Source organism: Triturus cristatus, chromosome 4_2, assembly GCF_964204655.1.
Source record: "Triturus cristatus chromosome 4_2, aTriCri1.1, whole genome shotgun sequence".
Taxonomy (NCBI): Eukaryota; Metazoa; Chordata; class Amphibia; order Caudata; family Salamandridae; genus Triturus; species Triturus cristatus.
In genome coordinates, this window is record NC_140586.1 from 835,672,466 (window position 1) to 835,693,779 (window position 21,314).

The following is a 21,314-nucleotide window of genomic DNA, read 5'->3' on the forward strand; positions in this document are numbered from 1 at the left end:
AATGTGCCCCCTACATACCAAAAGCCTGAATACCGGTCGGTAACAGGATATTTACCGAAAATCGGCCGTTACCGACCGGTGTTGGGCTTCCTACATATGGCCCTTAGTGTGCGGTGTATGGCAGCCCAATAAGTCTGTATGTATTCACAATCCCATAGAATATGGATAACGGTGCCCTCCTTCCCACATCAATATCTTCACTCCCCATTCTCTGCTCTGCCCGTGTGCACCAAACTGGGGCCAGTTACATATACCCTGCGGAGAATTTTGAGTTGCACCAATCGTAGTCGTGCCTGGATTGCCACCACCCTCGGAGATGAGACTGCGTCTTGCCAGTCTTCCTCGTCTAGCTCAAGGCCGTTTCTTACCCATTTTTCTTTGAGCGACTAAACTGGGTCCTCCATGTTATTAATAGCTTTTCATATATCAGTGAGATGGCCTTTTCGGGCAAATGACCGTCAAGTATCCTGCCTTCCAATGGGGAGGCTGGAGGGAGGACAGCATTTGAAGTGAGGTGTGTTTCGAGGGCAGGTCGGACTTGGAGATATCTATAACGTTCTGTGTCTGCCAGGCTGTATTGTTTGCTGAAGGGAGATGAATGGGATGATTTCACCTTGGACCCAGAGATCTTTGATCTGAGAAATCCCAATTAGGTCCCATTTATCGAAGCCCTTAGTTTGCCACAAATTCCCTAGCTTTTGGGAGCTCCACAGAGGGGTTGCCAGGGTTAGCCGTCCGTCCCACCCCAGATATTTATTTGCTACATACCAGATGTGGACTGCATGTGCGGTCGGTCCGTTTAAGTGATGTTTACCAGGTTTAGAATAGAGTGCTCTACCATAATCTCCCCTGGGTAGGATCCATCTATTCATGGTGTATCCTGGATCACCAAGTCTCCCATAGGTCCCTTGGTTAATGGCTACTAGTTGGGCTGACCAATAATACTTTTTAATGTCTGGGAGGCTGATGCCTCCGTCATACCAGTTCAGACTGAGTTTAGTCAGTGCAATCTGAGGTTTCCCATCCCATAGAAGATCCCTGTGAAGACTCTCCATTTCCTTAAAATATGATGCGGGAACTGGATCCATTGAATTTTGTAGGGCGTAGAGCAAGCGGGGCAGGGCCATCATTTTGAAAAGGGTAGCCTTACCTAACAGGGAGAGGGGTAGAGATGCTTCTTATGTCCTTTTTCAACCTTTGTATAGGCGGCAGGAGGTTGCATGCGAAACGGGCCATAGGATTTAGCGAGATAAAGATGCCCAAGCAGCGAAAGCCATCCATCACTATCTGAATTGAGCAGTTCCTTGGAAGGGCAGGAGGTTCCCCCCGTAGGACATAGACAACAGATTTTGTCCAATTTATAGTGAAGCCGGAATAGCTACCAAACACTGTAAGGATATCAAATAAACATATCAAGGAGGCCCTCGGGGAAGCCAAATACAACAGGATATCATCCGCATATAAGGAAATCTTATCCTCCCACTCTACTGATCAGCGCATACAATGAACCACCGGATCCCTGCGGATCCACGCCGCTAAAGGTTCCAAGGCCAGAGCGAATAGCAATGGGGACAAAGGACACCCCTGTCTTGTGCCTCGGGGCAACTGAAACGGTGTTGATGTGCGGTTGTTCACCACCATTTGGGCCATAGGTTTTGAGTACAATAGCTGGACCCAACTCATGAAGCTGGGCCCGAAGCCCATTTTATTCAGTACAGCAAACAGATATGGCCATTCCACCATGTCAAATGCCATGGTGGCGTCCAGTGACACCAGGACCGCCGGTTCCTGGATAGTTTCTGCCCTGCCCAACACGCCATGTACTCTGCGCAGGTTTAAGAATGTATTATGATGCGGCATGAAACCTGATTGGTCAGGGTGCACCAAGCTATCTATCACTTTTACCAACCGGATCGCCAATAGCTGTGCGAGGATTTTGGGCTCTGCGTTAAGCAAGGATATTGGTCTATATGAGGCACAACTAGTTTTGGGTTTCCCTTCCTTATGAATGACCACGATATTGGCTATCCTTTGGTCCATGGGGAGTGTTCCTTTTTCCTTACTGTCCTTAAACATCGAATGGAGATATGGGGCTATTTTTTCTGGTCTGAGCTTGTAGAGCTCGATTGGTAGGCCATTGGGGCCCGATACTTTCCCAGAATGAATCGCACGTATCGCCTGGGCTATTTTTTCGTTTGAGAAGTCAGACTCCAGATATTCATTATTTTCGTCAGTCAGTGTGGGGAGCGACATATCTCGGATCAGAGAGCTATTCTCTTCAATTGAGTATTTCTCTTCTGTACCATATATTGTTTGGAAGTATTCAGCAAACCGGTCAGTGATGTCCTGTGGTTCAGAGACCAGGCCGACGCCTTCTATATGGAGTGTAGGCACAAGTCGGCTAGTCCACTCCTTTTTAGCCAACCACACAATCAGTTTCCCTGCTTTATCTACGTGCACGTAGATTCTGTTTTGTGTTTCCCTTCCCTGGACTTTAGCTCTGTCCATTGCTATTTATTTGTATTCTATTGCTTGAGTTGCAAGAGGTGCAACTTCTCGGGTTTTACTAACACTTCCAACTCACTCTCCAGTCGAAGTACCTCGTCCTCTGCCTGTATCAACTCTTTCTGCTTTTCTTTTTTCTTGCCTGCGATCAGTGACAGGGCTTGCCCGCGAATCACCGACTTATAGGCTTCCCATAACGTTTGGGCGGACTCTACCGTTCCCTCATTGTCATGAAAGTAGTGATCTGTGTCTTGGATTATTTTCTTACGGTTATCAGGGTCTCGGAGATATTATAGGTTAATGGGGGCGATTTTTCCTGCTCTCCTCTGGCCCAGAACTATATGTGTCCAGATCGGTGAGTGATCCGAGATACCTCTACTTAAATGTCTTATTTCTTGAATGTCTAGTGCTAGAGTGGCTGGAACTAATACATAATCAATACGCAAGAGACTACGATGGGCATTCGATAAGAAGGTATACTGAGCTCTGTCCGGGTTGTGCGCTCTCCACCTGTTTACCAGTCCCATGGCCTCCAGGAATTCTGGTAGCCACTGTTGTGCGGGTCTGATGGCCCGTGGGGGGTGGCGATCCAGTACACCTGATAACACTGCATTAAAGTCTCCTCCAATCAAGAGGGGCCCCTCTGGAAAGGACAATAGTATTGTACTTAGGTCTTTTAATTTGTCACTCTGTAAACCAGGGGGAACATATACTGAGACAAATGTGACAGTTCTGCCCTCCCGGAGACCCGAAATACTCATATATCTACCCCTGTTATCGGACCATGTGGATTGCAGTGTGAAGGGAAACGTGTTTTTAAGTGCAATGCCCACTCCCCGTGACCCAGTAGTAAAGCTGGCATGGGCCACCAGTTTATATCCTACCCTGTTCATGGCCTTACACATATTCCCTACTAAGTGTGTCTCCTGTAGGAGAATGACATCTGGGGCTTGTCTCTTGATGTATTGAAGGACCATGCTGCATTTAATTTTGTCTCCAAGCCTATTGACCTTCCAACTAAGGATCTTAATACCTGTATCCCACTGTGTACCCATCTGGACTCGTATAGCGACTCTGCTCCTGTGCTGTGCTACATTGTGTTGCTGTCGATAGAACAAATCCTTCATACACATGAACATTTCTAAACTCTAACAACCCTTCCCAACCACCCCCCTACCTGCACCCCTGCCCTCTGGGCTTCAAACTGCCCATGATACAACCTGCAGAGTGCCTGTCGCCCCCACACAATAACTAAATGTAGAAAAGTGGGATGTGTGGTGTCACCTCCCCCTCCCCATCACAGATAGTACTATAATGAATGCCCTCAGGTGCAAGTCAGTCTGGGACACAAATTAAGAAAGACTAATGATGCCCCAACGCGGCCCCAGGACTCTACCAGTGCCTAATAAACTCACCAACCAACATAATTTTCAATTGAGTCCATTGTCCCAAGTCCACCTCAGCGCCGTACATTACCCCCATGAAGAAGTAACACATTATTCAGCGCCTCTCCAACCAGTCTGCTGCAGCCTCCGGATGCTCGAAGAACTAGGTCCTACCGTTGGCCTCCACACGGAGCCCAGGCCGGGAACTACATGGCATACTTGTATCCTTTGTCTCTTAACGTTTTCTTTACCCCTAGGAAGGAGCGTCTTTGTCTCTGAACCAGCTGGGTAAAGTCTAGAAAGAATGTTATTTCCGCATTGTCGTATGGGAGTGGGGGTCCCGTTCTGGCATGTTGGAGTATCACATCTCGGTCTCGAAAATGTAGGACTCTGTCCAGGATAGGACGCGGAGGAGCTCCCGGTTTCGGACGACCTCCCGGGACTCTATGGGCTCTTTCAATTACGAAGAATTTCCCAAGTCCCTTGGGTTGTAGGTGTTTTAGGATGAGGTCCTCCACAAAGAGGTCAGTGGCTGGCCCTTCTGATTTTTCCGGGACTCCTAGGATACGCACGTTGTTACGCCGTAGCCGCCCTTTCTAGCTTGGTTTCTGCATACTTCCGAAAGGTGTGCAGTTCTTTAACCTCCGTTTGCAGCTGGGAAGTGTCCTCCACCAAGCTCGCAGTTTTGAGCTCCATCTGTTTGACTCTCTAGCTATTTTTGTTCTGATCCGCTCGGAGTAAGTTGACTTCTACGGTAAGTGCCTCCATCTTGTGTTCCAGTGACGTTTTAATCCCCGCGATTGCTTCCAGGACGTCTTTGAGTGTGGGCTCCGGAGCCGTCTGTGACTGCATTCCGCTCCTCTTGCCCGTGGGTGAAGGTTACAGTAGCGAAGTTTTGGGAAGAGTGTAGCGGTCCACTCTATTTTGCTGCACTGATTTGCTTCCCCTTGACAATGACATTATGCCACGACCTCTTGTCTTTGTCATGTCAGAAGGGAGAGGTGAATGCCAGGTCAGCAGGCATGAGTCACTCTAGGTAATGGGGGTAGCACCCATGCTCCGCTTTGGATTCACATGCAGTCCCGTGGGGTTGGACCCACACTCAGGGGATAGCGATGGTGATGTCTGCAGCAGGGATCTGTTTCAGTGCGCAGTTATATGTATTTCACTATGGGACGCAGATTCTAGTACTCACTGAGGCCCAGTGTGCAGTAGCAGTACAGTATAGTGTTCTTCAGGAAGGTTAGTAGCCACTGCTCTCCTCCAGCGCCAATATCTTGTGAGGCAAGGCAGGGCGATATTTCTTTCGGTTTTGCCGCTTCTGTATGTTTATGGCGCTATGCAATCAGGGGATACGTGTTTGCATGTGCCTCTCGCAGACTAATGCGGACTCGCTGATGGGATCGTCAGTCCGCGGGCCCCCTGCTTGTTGTCCGCTGCAGTTGGCGTAAGGCAATGGGTGGTGTGTGGGCCTCCCCCCTTGCCGTGTATCCACGCTGCTGTTGTCCCCCCGGGCGCCCCTACTTATGGGCTCGGGCCGGTCGGAGTCGGGCGTTTATTCCCGCTGCAGTGGTCTGCATTTCCGATTGTTGGGCTAAGTGCGGGCGTCTCCCGGTACTTCTGCGGCTACATCCTGCCCCAGTGTCCGCCGCTCAGCAAGGTGCAGGTTTTGGTGAATACTTACTGAGGTCGGATAATTCTCCGGCTAGTACTGTCTCGGAGTCGGGATGGTCGCTACGTCAGACTGCGACTAGGCCCAGTGTCAGCCCCTCCTCCGTGGGTCAGATCCACTCTGATGTAATGTCCCCAGGCCGATCCGAGTCGAGATTCCCCGCCGCAGGCCTCGGGTGTGCCGTATGCGGGCAGATCGGATCCCTGAAGTATTCCAATTTATTAATTTCCTTTCGGACACGGATAGTTGTGGCGGATAGACTGGGGAGAAGGGAAGTTACAGAGCTCCGCTAATCCGCGGCCATCCTGCTTCGCGGCTTAGCCACGCCCCCCCGGTGCTGTACATATTTGAAGTAATGTTTCATTCTAAGCATATATTTACAGTGAATGCTTAAATGAATGAACAAAATATATACGCATTTGGAATGAAATGGTCCAGTTTTACAGAAAGAAAAAGTTCAGAGCCATTTCATGTCATGATTACATAAATGTGGAAAAAGGTGACAACGTGTCCCTGGAAGTGTTTCAAAGAAGTCTGTTCTCTATGAATAGTTCTACTGTAAGCAGAGCTTTTAGCCATAAAAGAAAAAGTCAATATCCACAAAAGTGCGATCTTAGGACAGTTCCAAATTTTGTCTTTTTGTTTTGAAAAAATGAAGGCCGAATTCATAGATTACAAGGTACACTGTGAGCCAAATCAAAAGTTATTTGAAGATGCTGGGGAAAACATGAAATCCTCTAATCCTGTAGACAAAAAATCGTCTACCGTTGTCGGTGACAGGTCGATTACCTCATTCAGAAGACTAACTGCACATAGATGTGATGCATCGTCAGTAGCAGTGTTCGTTGCTGATGTTACCTGTGTTCCTGTTGATCCATCTCGTACCTCAGCAGTAGCATGTTGCGTCTGTGAGATCTCAAAGAATGCCGTTATCAGGATCGGTAGCCTCTGGGGACAACACAGAGCATGAGCCGTTATCGGGTCCAGCAGAGTATCGCTATCCGTTGGCACGACTGATGGAAGTGTTAGACAGATGTCTAGCACGCATTCTTCACCACAAAGCAGGCAGTGTAGAACAAGTAAGTTACAATCTTGCCAGATTGGTCTGAACAACAGAAACCATGTGGTATTTAGTTCTCGTTGACGAGGTAAACCCAATAGTTGCACTATGCACTCACGGCACCTCTTTTCCGGGAGAGCATTCTCCAGGGTGCTGGGAGTGACGCTGGTGGATTGGCTTGCCATAGCGCAGCAGTAGGAATAAATATAGGATTCCTGCGACGATTGCTAGAATTAGCGGCAGACCACCAAACACCGAGTGCATTAAGTTTTGAATGATTCTGAGGACTACTTGAAAAGGTGTTAATAGTACCGAACATACGGTCTTAAATACATGCACAATACCGCTCGTATCAGACATGTTTAAGATACGTCCCAACATTTCTGGGAAATGTGTAGGGCAATTTGTCCTTAACAGAGCCTGTATCTCAGCCGAAGTTCTTGCGACTTGTAGATCATAGGTTTCTTTGGCCGAGGTCAAAGGCACGGTTTGTTGTAAAAGAATGGCTTTTATTCTGCTTAAAGTATCAATTCGTATAGAGGAGATGTTCAGTGAAGGCCATAAAGGTGACTCCCTGACTGTGTCTATTTGGGGGAACAAGACTTGCATACAGCAAGTGACCCTGGAAGTAACCGTTACTAGATATGGGATACCTGGCAACTTGCCACAACAGCTCTGATCATTCAACATGAAACTTGTCCAAACGTTGAATTAATCACGCAACCGGTGAACCTTGCAGGTGGCAGGATACATTTGCAGTGGAACCGCTACAGGCCACATGTAGACTAATATCCCGACATATGAGTGAACCGCTCAGTGCATTTTCACAGTGTGTACCGCTAATAAACACTTCACGCCCCCCCACTCCATCTGTGTGTGTAAGGTAAATCCCAGGATGTCCTGATGTATTCTTTACCCAACCTTTCATATTTGCCTACTGGCATGTGTTTAAGGCAATAATGAAAATGGAAAGTTGTAACAGGCAGAGTTATTTTGCCATGTATGATCCATTCTGTAGCTGGTTTTTCTGCTACCGTAAATGGCAATTTTTCCAGTTTTTCAATGCTCAGCACTGTATACTTTGCTCCCCTTTATGCCAGTTTGATCTGATTATCAGTGAGATTGTAATCAGAAAACAGAGAAGACGTGTTGATGAAATGCCAAGGCACATAGCCTGCACGCAAGTTTTGTAGCGTCCAGCCTAATTACAGAATAGAACGAATTGATACTGGCCATGACGTAGCAGGACCAAATCTTGTTACACAATGTCTATAGCAGAGGATACAATGTTGCCCAATGAATATATCCTGGATGACAGAGTCGTTAACCCATTGTCAACCACAGCGAGAGATTTCTCTAAATTAATACGATCAATTTCTCGTATTCTTTCTGCAGCATCTGCTTGGGTAAACTTCCATATTTCATTATAAGCAGCATAGATGCCAGCATATATGAAACGTTTTTGACGTGGTTTTCTTGGACCTAGCAAGAATTCCCTAAGGTCTGCGTCTTCTTTAAGTAAAGATAAAAGTGTTGTTTCACATCCTCTAGTGTAGATGTCTGTTGCCAATCAAGGCATAATTTTCCTACACTGTATGTTGTTACTACCCCTGGATGCTGTCTTTGAACATAGCGTGGGTCTGGCCTATTGATTGTTAAACCTTGTGTTTTGTTCAGGAATCGTTCTTGACAGATGTTTGTGTCTGTGGGCCAGAGCAACCCTTTTTTCCATTTGGAATCTGATCTGTTGTTTCATAAGATAGTATGTACCCCCTGTGTAGTGCTATTTCTTGCAGGTGTAGGTATGGGCGGTGTGTTCATGTCTTTGATCTTGGCTAACCCAAGGCAAGACGTTTGTTGGACAGTGTCATTCAAAAACATTATCTACTGTGGGATGATGCAGGCTCTAAACAAAGCTTCTATCCCCTGCACTTGCCAATCTTTTGTATCCCAGACAGATTTTGTGTCAATTGTCTTTCCAAAAGTCGAAACCCTGCCTAGACAGTTGGGCAACAAAGACTACAGAATAAATCTATTTCTTATTGGTTAACATATTTATCGTTCCTGTTTTGTTCACATTTTTAAAGTAAAACGTTTCTGGATTGGATGCATCATATCCTGAAAAATATGGAAACGTTTTTGAGCTACCCCTTAGTGGTGTAGGACAATGTTCCCATTGGTTATACATAAATACATTTCTAGGTGTTGCAGATTTATGCAAGAAATGATGACCATAGTGGTTGTAACAAAAAAGCTGTTCATAGTCTGTTGAACCCTCTATGTATTCATGGTTAGAGAATGCAGCAGACCTTTCTAGATCAGACATCATGTTATTAACAGTCTCAAAGTCCCAATCATCAGAACAGGTACTGGAGGTGATAAAGTCACTTAATGAAATTTTAAAAAAGTGTGGAATCTTCAAAAGTTCCGACAGACCGAATATATCATAATCCGTTTTGTCCCAAACTATAGCCTCTTGTATAGGAACGGCTGTGATGTTCACTGCTAACAAGTCTCTTGCTTCACGATGGGATGATTTGTGTGGTTTCAAAAGTAAGTTCACATTTTTACTTCCTGTGTCCAAATGAATATATCTTCCATCTATCAACATGCTCAGAGTTATTACTAAAGCTAGCCAAAGTAGAAAGAGAAATATTCCAGAAATAATCCATAATTCAATCCATAGTGAAACCAGATAAGTCTTTTTCACGTAATGAAAAAAGTCTTGTGCTTGTTCTTTGAAAGTTCTTTTTGCTGGTGTCGTTTCAGGCTCGCTGGGATCCTCAGAAAACGTATCAAAGTTAATGAAATAGCAAGAAGCAGTTCTGTCAATGGTTGGAATTGCATCAGGATTTGTTGAATTCGCTGGAACCAGTGGATCGCTTGTTCGTGTAGACCGGTGTATCAGGACGAACTGTTATTTGGGTTTCAAGAGGAATGAGTTCCATAGCATTGTTGCTTAGTCCTTCATTTCTTACTGTTGGATTCTCAATGGTAATGAGTCTTTCAGTTTGAACCTCTTGGATAGTAGCTAGAGGAGTGTGTCTACTACTTGGTCGGAGTCCACATGGCCTACTGCTTAGTATCGGCCACATAGTGTGGTTTGATGAGGTTGATGGATACAAATCCTTTCTCCTTTTTACCAACAAGGGGCGGCAGAAGTACTGTTCTTGATCTGTGGATTGCTAGGACAGGTACCGGTTGTCTGTAAGAAGGCCCAAATTCCTTCTTGTCCGCCATCTTCTCTCTGACTAGACCCCCGAGCTTTGGGATCCAGACAGGCCTTGCTGGGACGGCTGGATTATCCCCAGTGGTGGTTGGCTTCAGGAAAACGTTGCTTTGTTTCGATCTTAGTTCATTTAAGTCCTGTAAAACAGCCAAACGATCTTTGATACCAAGGGCCTCATGTAGGTAGCCAAATACCGGTCGGTAACGGCCGATTTTCGGTAAATATGCCGTTACCGACCGGTATTCAGACAAGTGAGATGTAGGAGTCCAAAAACCACTTTTCGGTAAATATGAGGCGGTAAATACCGATTCATATTTACCGAATTCCAAAATACCGAATCAGATTTACCGAATACATAATTAACGAATCGGTAAATATGAAGTGGTAAATATGAAGTGGTAAAAATTAAAATGACATGTAGGAGCACTCGGTAATTAAGAAATCCAAGAAAATCGGTAAATAAGAGTCGGTAATTAACACGGATTGAAAGCAGGTGGTAACCATCAACAGTGCAGATAAGCAATCCCAAAATGCAACAGCGTGGACAACATGGCCGCTATGTACGTCATTGCAAGGCGCCTACGTCTACAGGCAGCAGGACTGAGGGTTTGGCGACGGGAGGAACGCATCTACAGACAGCGCATCACACTATTCCAGCTGACTGATGCAGAGATACATGAGAGGTACAGGCTACACCCCGAAACCATCATGGACTTAATCAGGGACCTTCACCCACTCCTGGACCAGCCAATAAGAAGGGCGCACGCCATACCCCCACATGTGCAGGTGCTCTGCAGCCTTCATCTGCTGGCATCCGGCAGTTATCAGGTGGTGATAGCTGCGGTGGGTGGGGTAACCCAGAGTTGCCTGTCACGTTTCTTCAGGAAGTTCCTGGATGCCATGATGCAGAGAATGCACCACTACATAAGCTTCCCAAACACACAGGCTGCACTGCAGAAAACAAAAACAGACTTTTATCACATGGCACAGTTCCCCCATGTCATCGGCTGTATTGATGGTACACACATCCCAATCTGTCCACCAGCTGACACAGAGCACATCTACAGGAACAGGAAGTCCACCCACTCCATCAATGTGCAGGTGATCTGTGATGCAGGGAACATCATCACAGATATTGTTGCAAAGTTTCCTGGGAGCACCCACGACTCTTACATCTTCCAGAATAGTGGGATCTACACACGACTGAGTGCCGGAGAATTCGGAGAGGGATACCTGCTAGGTAAGTAACAGTGACGCCCCTTGAAACCTGCAAATCATAGTGTATAGAGGCATGTTACTGATGGTTCCCTTTTACTCATCTAGGCGACAGTGCATATGCATGCCGGTCATTCATCCTCACTCCCTACCTACACCCAGCAACCCAGAGTGAGAGACGATACAACGTGGCACACAAAACAACACGCAATGTGGTGGAGCGCACGTTTGGACTACTGAAGAGCAGGTTCCGCTGCCTGCACAAGAGCGGAGGCGCACGCCAGTACAAACCCATCACCTGCTGCAAGATTATTGCCACTTGTGCAATGCTGCACAACCTTGCCACGAAAAAAGGTACAGATGTGGAACTAACATATTTTGAGGACAACGAGGATGAGTCAGGCCAGCCAGAGGGCAACGCAGCTAGAGTGCCAACTGCAATCGATGGGAGAGAGAGACGGGCAGAGATCACATGCAACTATTTCTGAGTAAGTGAGGGGACACAGCGAGTTGTGAGAAGTCATGACGTAGTTTTAATGTGGCACCACGCCATGAACACATGAACAAGCCAATCTGGCAATATCCCATCTATACAAGGAGTAAGTCCAGGGTTACGTCACCCAATGGGAAGTGGCTAAGCAGGGCTACATCAATGTTTGCGCATACGCGCTGCAGTGGTGGATTGCACGGCCTGTGCATCCTCACTAGAGCCAACCCCAAGCCGCCTGCTGCTCCTGCGTGCTTCTGGGACGGGGGGTGTGATGCTGCTCCTGCTGCTGGTGTCGATGCTCTCCGCAGCATCCCCTGCAGCAGTTGTCGACGCCTGACTAGTCAATAGCACCCCTAGTGCACTTGTCACCTGCACCATCCCCCGAGACAGGTCGCTGCAGCACTGTGTTAGGCCCTCCTGCATCGTCACAGAGCGCCGGCACAGTAGAGAAGTCGCAGTTGCCAGACGGTTGAGTGCCCTGCTGGTAGTGTCCCTTCTCTGGCGTTCCCGGCGCCGTGCTTCGATGTCAGCATCTAATTTGCTGCACAACTGCTGGATTGACTGGGACATGTCCCGAATGCCCGCAGCCATGCCGCTAATGTTATTGTCCATGTTGACTAATGTTGTTTTCATCACCCGCATGTGCCTCTGGACTGACATGACTGCCTTTGATTGCAGGCGCTGTTGTTTCAACATTTGGCCCTCGAGACCCAAGAAGACACCATGGCCGTCAATGGGTGCTGGTGGACTCTGGACACGCGACCTGCGGCGCCCTCTTGCTCCCGTCTGTGCTGCCTGTGAGGTGTGGGGCACAGTGGCATGGCTCCCTTCCTGGGGCCTGGTGCGGTCTTCTGGGCCCATGCTGTCGTCTGACGAGGTGTCTAAGGCTCGTAGCCTGGCTGCTGGACGCCTCCTCACTCTCACACCTGCAAGCGGAGATGTGGCCGGTGATTCGAACATGAGTGGCGATGCTGGCTCTGGTTGAGGTGAAGCTGGCTCTCGGTGAGGTGATGCTGGCTCTGGGTGCGGCGAGGCTGGCTGTGTTGGTGGTGCGGCTGCCAGTGGGCCTGCTCCCTGGTCTGAACTTGTGCTGGCTAGAGGTGATATTTGTGGCCGGTGTGCCGTCTCTCCTGCAGCATGCCCTGTCCTGCATGATGTCACATCTGTGGACAGAAATACAACATTGGCTCAGTGTCCCCGAAGGGCTGCATTGCAAGCGTCACAATAAATCATTTCACATTCCAAAATGTCCTCTGTCTCCTTGTGCCTCGAGTGCGTGACATGCCTTGTTGCCCTGTAACATTTACGTCATGGTTAGTGTTACCCTGACTACATCTCCCGGAATGCATTGCCTGTCTGCACTGACACGTGTGGACTGCAGTGTGATTCTCGTTTCACAATGGGGGATGTGGGATAGGGGTAGGGGGGGGCTACATTGCTGTGCTTTCGTCTTACCTTGGTGTGTTGCGGCTCTGGCAGAGCTGTCGGCGTCCCCAAGACCCACGACGCTCTCTTGCTCGATTGTGGCCGCCACCAGCTCCTCCAGTTCGGTGAGGGCAGGTGCCCTGTTGGTTCCACCTCCGGTCTGGCTGGCCTCCTTCTGGATGTCGCCCATCTTCCTCTTGGTTACAATCCTCAGGTCATACCAGCGCTTTTTGAGGACCTCAATGTCCCTGTGGGTCACTCCCACAGCATTGACCTGCGCCTGGATGGCCAGCCATATGTTGCGCTTTTCAGCCTCAGGCACTTGCAGGGATTGCCTTCCAAACAGCTTCTGGTGCTGCTTCACCACCTCCTCCACCAGCACCTGGAGTTCCTTGGGGCTAAATTTCAGCTTCCTCCTCCTTTCCCCTCCGTCTCTCTGTGTTCTCTGGCTGGACATGCTGTTCGTTTTCCCGCTCGCACAGGCAACGGCTCCCTGCCTCTCCTCTGCACTCAAAGCCTCTCCAGGGTCGGCTAATTATGTACACCTGCCTGGGTGCGGCCACTTCCTGGTTGGGTGGGCTGTCGTTGCACAGGATTAGCTGTTTCGTCAAGTCATGTGATTTTATTTACCGAATCCGTACATACCGATTCGGTATTTTCCGATTCGGTAAATACCACCTCGGTATATTCCGATTCGGTAAATACCACCTCTGTATTTTCCGATTCGGTAAATACCACCTCGGTATTTACCGATTCGGTGAATTCCGATTCGTGATTACCGAATGTTACCGAATCGGTAACTTTTACCGAATTTTTACCTACATATAACTTACCGATTCTAATTTACCGATTCGGTACGGCTCGGTATTTACGAACCGGTAAAATTTATTTACCTACATGATGCCCCAAATGGTTTATTTTCCACCACTGTGCCTTTACATTCAAGATCAGGAACCCACATTCTTGTCCCAAATAGGACCTCATATAGAGTGACCCCTCCTAGAGAATTTCTTGGCAAATTGTTTAATGAACGTTGGACCCCATAAAGAAGTTTGACCCACCCATCACCCCAACCTAATACCCTAACTGTTATAGACCGCTTTATGTCCCGGTTTTTCCTTTCCACAACCAAATTTCCCTCAGGATGGAATGGAGAGGAGTACCGCAATGCTACGCCCAAACTGGCCATGGCTTCTTTGTGAGCCCGAGAGCTAAATGCAGGGCCCTGGTCAGAGTGTAGGGTGCCTATTGCATATGTGCCGATAAAGGGGATCACGGGGAGCACGGACTACCGTCACGTTACAGATACGTGCACAGTGCCCTTATCAAGGTGGCACTGGAAGTTCATACAGGATTGCTTATCCATCATAAACACAACGTGATTCACATTTCGTCGAAGTGACGGCTACTGGTCTACATAAACCTTGGTTATATTATTGGATTGCACTCGCACTACTACTTATGCCCTGACGAAGTTCATTCTGAACGAAACGCGTTGGCTGAGGCTTTGTTTGGACAATTAACTTAAAATAAAGACTTTTTGTATACCAACTACTGACCACTTGGTGTAATATACTCACAAACAAATTGGTGGTGCACCACCCCAAACCCCTTTTGAAATCTCATTGATCTGCCTGGCAGTTGGCATCCACTAACGGCGGATGCAGGGGTGTTAGTATGCACACCGTCATCAACTAATACTATTCTATAAACACTGGGAACAAAGTAAGGAGGTGCAGTCATCGGAGTCCGCCGTTAACCCTGTTTTTCCTTCGGATGTCTGTGATGATGTCTGAAAGGTACGAGAGGAACGTGTATCAGTATCTTGATACCTGTCAGGTTTTTTCAAATTATCCCTATTCCTGTCAGAGTGCTCCTTTTGAGGAGACCTACCTCAGGATGAAAACATTTCTCTTTTGAATGTTGTTTGTTATTTTCCCACTTCTTTTTAGAAGATGTAGGGTTGTGTTTAATTGAGTTCTTTTCAGGACCCTCAGACAGTTGTGGTTTAACTGGTTTCCCACCTAAACTGTCTCTGCCTAATTCTTCATAGTATTTTTCTATTATTCTGGGTAGTTCATGTTGATGTTCTTGTACGAGAGTAGGGTCTGCTTTCTATGTTCACCCCCACTTTTTGCTTTTGCTTCACTGGTTTTCGACCTAGATGTGGCTGTGGGCCTGCCAATCAGACCCACAGCCCAGCTGTTCTCTCTCTAAATTCATACTATGTACTTTAGGTGCATAACTCAATTGGTAAGGATCACCTTATTGGCCCCTGTATAGTGTCCCTTAGGTACCCAGGGCATAGGTGTACCCTAGGCCTACCAGGGGCTGCAGCATGTATTATACCACCCCTGGCTGGCCTTCCATTATGACACAACTGGCTGATCACTCAGCTGGGGCAAGGTCGTGTAATCACCCCTTGCTTAGGTGTAGTATTCCTATACCTACCTTGTATATAGACACATGTGTACCTATCAGCCACTCCTATGGCAGGCCTTAACGATCCTGGAGGCAGAGTGCTTGGTAACATGTGAGATGGTGCTCTAGCATGAGCTGAGCCTGTCTGCAGCTTTTGGAACCATGTCCTTATAGCTGTTCTACGATATAGCCTACCATATACTCTTAAAGTACCTTATAATCTTAAACGGTTATGGTAACTATGGTTTGGCTTTATCAAAACATGTTGTGTAAGGTGTCTAACACTTTGGAATAATACCCCCATACCATTTCTGGCAATGAGGATATTATTCCTCCCTTCTAGAGGGAGAAGACATGTTGAAACCTACTTACCCGGTTAAAGTAACCAGAGCCTCAGCATCACAAAATGGATGCTGCTGCCACAGACACAAGTCTGACCTCCTGCTGCTGGGAGTCCTTCCAGCGAGGGAGGCTTGGACAATAGGTTTCCTGCCTTGGGAGGTGCGAGCACCACCCCAGACAGGACTTAGTGTATTGGGGCAGGGAGGGATGAAAGAAACTAGACACTGCCTGGGGCACACAAGGTGTCCCTTGCATAGTCCAGTTCAAACCGGCGCTGGGGCACTCCAGCCCCAGCTCTGGCGCGAAACTGGACAAAGGAAAGGGGGTGTAACCACTCCCCTTCCTGGTCCCACCCATAGGAGGGACCTTGCAGGTAGCCCAGCCCACTAGCCCAGTATAACAGTAGGTAGCTGAGCCCTGCAAATCAGATTGTCCTGACTCTGCAACTTCAACAGAAACTCTGGACCTTCGACATTCGACCTCAGGAAGAAGACTGAAGAAATCTCCCTTGTGGCCAAGGAGTGACCACCCTGGGCAACCAGGCACCATCCAGCGACCGCTGCTTGATTTGCGACTGATCCTACGAGGGACGACTGCAGGGACTGACCAGCGCCGAGACTTCCAGACACCTCTGACCCAGATCCACATCTGCAGCAAAGCTGAGACCCGTGAAGGCGACGAGGGACGTGGGACCGGCGACTTGGGAAAAGTGGCTAGTAACTGACTAGCGCAACTTCTGAGGCTTCCTCGAGGCTGTGCTTGGGGAATTGAGAAGCCCCCATCCCGAGCACCATCTGCAAAGAAGATCAGCTCCCCACACTTCACGTGTTCTGCGTGGGGCCCTTCTGCACCCGAGTTGCTCGACGTGTTGTCCGGTTGCTGGCCGTTGGCTAGTGACCTCTGCGACGACGAACCTTTGATTTCATCTTGCTGGTCCGGCTCCTCCAGACTGGCACTCGCTCCTCTGTGAAAGAGAAGCACCCCAGACCTTCCTGGTCTGCACCAGAAGCAAGTCCTCCATCCTGCGTGGGTTCCGCTTGCCAAGGCTTGTTGGGTCCTCACTCGACATAGACGCCGCCGACAGCAAGAGCCTTCGTGGGACAGCTCGCCTCCTGGTCCTGGTCGTCCTCGACGCCTCCTGGTACCCGTGGCTGCTGCGACAAGCTTCACCTCTTCACCTGCATCTCCACGACATCGCCTGGTTCCTTCCCGGCTCCCGGCTCCTGGCTGGTGACCTAGACTCTGTCCCTTCTGCTTGCAGGTATCCTTCCTTCTTGATCCCATCCTTGGGATCCACCGGACACTCTTCACTGACTGCCTGTCAGCAACTTTCCTTCAGGCATCCATAGGAGTCAACGACGAAACCCGACGCAAGTTCACACCTATGCACCCACAGCCCATGGGCTAGGTAACTTGAGTACTCCGGTGCTCAAAAGGGTATTGACTATCCTAGGGTCTAGTTTCCAAGTCTCGAACTCCTAGCTATTCCAGAAGTGTCCTAAAACTGTTTATTTCTAACAACTACTATTTCTATCGACTTTTACGCATTACGCATGAGTGTTTCCACTCTGCACCTGAATCCCGTGGGCCTCCCACTTCCTAACCTTTGGTAGTATAGTGTAGCCCCAGCGATTCCCTAGGCCTAGGCCTATCCTGTGTTCGTGACAGTGGTCCTTATACCACTTACTTAGTATATGGTTTGCGTGGCCCCTAGGGCCTAACTGTATTACTTACCTGTGTGACTTAATGTATGCTTAAATAAGACTGTGTTGTACTTACCTCGAATCTCATAAAGAGTGCTGAGGGTATTTTGACTAGAATAAATACATTCTATTTTTTATATATATTTGGTGTGGTGTCCTTTCATTTGGTATTCAAGGGATTACAAATGGTATAACAGCTGGCTTCACATGCCATACAGAGTTTAGCCTGAGACTGCTCTTGTCCATGCTACCACTAGGATAGCTGGTCTATAAGGTTGACTTTACAACCAATCACCATAAGGGTTGTTTGGACTGATTCAGGGTGTACTCTAGAATTAGTGACATCATATATCAGGCCAACTTGTCACAGTTCTGTTACATCAAATTCCCTTAATTTATGCCGGATCACCACTGATGCTGCCTCCTCTTTGATATTAGATAATATTATTGTTGAGACCTGGTCGAAGTTTTTCAGTCGTTTCATACCTAAGTTCAGAGCAGGCTCTGCCCCGTATTCGTTTTGAATTTGTTTCAGGACATCAGGTATTACCGCAATAGACGGAACACCATGTGTTTTAGTATAGATGGCAGCAAAGACAGTGCCCCAAGAGGTGCAGTCTTCCAGATGTGGTGTAATCCCCATTGGTAAACAAATTGTTAGGATTATGCGTTTCTCATAAGGGCTAGTATTAGGAAATACTACTTCAATTTAAGTAATTTTTTGAGCTATCCAGAATGGAATTTGTTCATGTTTTGTGGGCATTTTACCCATGACTCTGTGTCAAGTCTGCGGAGTAATTTTTAGTGTATTCCCCTGATGAGGGGTTTGATTTGGAATGGTTATTGGTGGTTAGACTGCTAAAGTCAACATGACATATTGTACTAACTGTCTGTAAATTTTTAACAAGTATTTGAGTTGAGTGAGTAATACATCGTTTGACATTGCTTAAATGTCAGGATGTGGTGTGTAGCCGGCTAAAATCGGCCATGTTGCTCCTGGTCTGCCTAGTGGACCGAGCCTGGTAATGAGATTGTGATGTTTTAGGGCGCCTTTAAACCAGAGCTGATGCTCCTGGTATATGAGTGGAATTTCAACCTCCTCGAAGGGAATGTATTCCTCAGGTTGTTCATCTTCTTTAAAGAAGTGAAACATTTTTGTTATTGGATTTGATTCTGGGAATATAATCTATGAATAGAATACCTCTGTCTGAAAAGATGCATGTGCCTCTATCACAAAAACTGCTCTACCACCTCTTGGTGTTAGGCCATGTTTTCTAAGTTTTAGAGTGATGGCTCTACTTAAATTTGGATGGATGTTTATAACACCCTCATCGGTTTCATTTAAACCTGTAGTATTGAAAGCTGTTACGACTTGGTCAGTCGTAGCCGTATAATTATCCCCGTTTTGGGACATTGTTTTTGAAAAATGTAGAACAAGTTTCAAGGAAACAAAGATAAGGTGCACAATATTTTGGAACACTGTATCCTTCAACGTTGAATAAACCAAACAGCTAATACATAGGATTTTCGTCCTACTCAGCTATGGCGGATATTATCCCTACCCACTCCAGATGTCTTATGGAGTATTATGAGTAGGGGTCTCTGAGAAAAGCACGAGTGAGTTACTTCAGAATCTAGCGTTAAATTAGTGCCTTACCAAACGTTGGGCGCCATGTAGTGTAGTTCCTATTTCCCTTATAGGCTCTGTGCATTGGAATATTACACACTATAGTTTTAGCATAGGACTAAGGTCAGTATATTCCTATCGAGTACATTAAACTTAATTACTTGTGTGTGCCAGCTAACTCAGAGGTCACTAGAAACTTCTTGAATGAACAAGAAGGGATTAGTTTCTGACAACCGCATAAACATGACAACTTTGTTTCCCTTAGAATCGGAACGCGTCTCAGAATCGTGGAAACAATAGATAACAGTTTCACTCAGTCAATCGTGCATGCTTAGTTTCTCCAGAGGTACACAGAAATAGATAGACGGGCGTTTCAATAAAAGGATTTATTGAACAGTCTTGTTTCTCGTGTAAGAGATATGAGCTGTTACAATCATTAGACAGTAAGCAAGATATAATACGCACAGCGTAAGCAGTAAGAAGAAATAATACTGCAATAGCATTGTCTTTTAGCTATGACATATATATATATATATATATATATATATACACATACATACATAAATAACACAGGCTAAAAAGTGAATACTCGTCTGATGCTTCTAAATAGTTCTACCCCAGTGTACCTAACCTAAGTGTGGTACGAGGTAAGAAGTAGGTGCTGTTTTCTATAGTATGGTATATACTAAGTTTAGTATGCCAAGTGTCCCTCTAGGTTCTAGTCAGCTCCATACCTTTAGAATGAGAGAGGTGGGCATCTCTTTCCGGGTCTCAAACTCTAACACCCCGCGAAAGGAGTCAGAATACTGGAGGCTGGATTCTCTGCGAACAGGGATGACAGCGTCTGGTCCGTGCGTCAGGCCGGTATATGGTCTCTTCCGAACTTGCCATGGCGAACCGTGCAGTCAAGTCGTGCTGAGTCGTGCCATGGTTTGCCATGGTAAGGGAAGGTATATTTATACCTGGAAGGTGCTTAGGAATGCTAGCATTGACATAAAGTCGGGCAGAGGAAGACGTCATGGATAAACCCCTAATAGTAGTTCATGCATAATAGAGGAGTTCTTGGAGAAATCAATAATCCTAGCTAGGGAAAGTCCCGTCGCCTTAAGGGTCTGGTTTCTAAGAACTCGTTGTGACGTGGGATGGACGGATGTAGGTGACCATGCCTGTTTTTGGATAGTATGGCTAATGCCTAAATAAGGACTGGGATTCTTATGCCTAAATAAGGGCAATACGAATTGTGCCTATATAAGGACATGATTCAGGGAAACCTATATACGAATATCTAAATCGAAACACAACACTGGTTTCCCATTATTTAGATCTGTATATGGCTTATGCCCTGGTTTGGCATTAGTTAGAGCTGTACATGTCTTACCCATCGCCTGCTTTACCCTTAGTTAAAGCTGGTCATAGGTCACGTCCTGGTTTACAATTAGTTAGTGCAGGTAGTAGTTCACCTTCGAGTTTACCATTAATTAGAGTTGGATATGGCTCACTTCTTGGTTTATCATTAGCTACAGCTGCCCATTACTTACCTGTTGTTTTACCAGTAGAGCTGGACATGACTCCCCTTCTGGTTTACCATTAGTTACAGTTGGACATTGCTCGCCTCCTGGTTTCCTCACAGTTTAGTTGATGGAGTTGTGTCTTCTCCAGGACCCCTTTCCCCACAGTGTCCCTTTGTAGCGGTCTCTGCTAGCTAGCTGGCATTTTTTAAAGCTGTAGCTGAGAGGGTGGGCACCATTTAAAAATGCCAGAACATACTTAATCTGTGTAGGTGAGGCCCTTTAACCACAACTCATTTCATATTTGAGCTTCCGCCACCCTCAACATTACCTTTCAGCAGAGGAGTGCGGCCCACTCACTGCTTCTGCTGGATTCTGACTCCGTGCACTTTTTAGGGTTCACTGTGGATCCCGGGCACACGTGCACTCGCTTTCGTGGTTCTCCATGTGGGTGCGTTCAAACTCTGCATTGACATTAATAAACAGTGTACCGATGGGCTCCATGGACTGGCCAAACACCTAAGGGGCGCACCTGGAAGGAGAGGTGTACCTTCACTTAGCGTGGGTTCATGGGAAGAATCACAGCATGGGTGTGGAGTACCATACCTTGTCAGTAGCAGCCGGTGAGTTGACAGAGTGGCGGGGGGAGGGAGAATGGGAGGGGGAGGGAGGTGGAGGACGGGAAGACCCACTCACCTGCTCACCGCATCACGCTCCATGCTTCTCGGAGTG

General features: G+C 47.2%; 1 protein-coding gene across 1 annotated transcript in view; it reads left to right on the forward strand.

The window, feature by feature from the left end:
• Positions 1–12,604, forward strand: part of BTBD19 (BTB domain containing 19) — a 1,273,384-nt gene extending 1,260,780 nt beyond the window's left edge. Inside the window, exon 7 of the mRNA XM_085602806.1 lies at positions 12,235–12,604. Coding sequence (XP_085458932.1) covers positions 12,235–12,357 — 123 coding nt within the window. The 3' untranslated portion in view covers positions 12,358–12,604. The remainder of the gene's footprint in view (positions 1–12,234) is intronic.
• Positions 12,605–21,314: the final 8,710 nt, after the last annotated feature.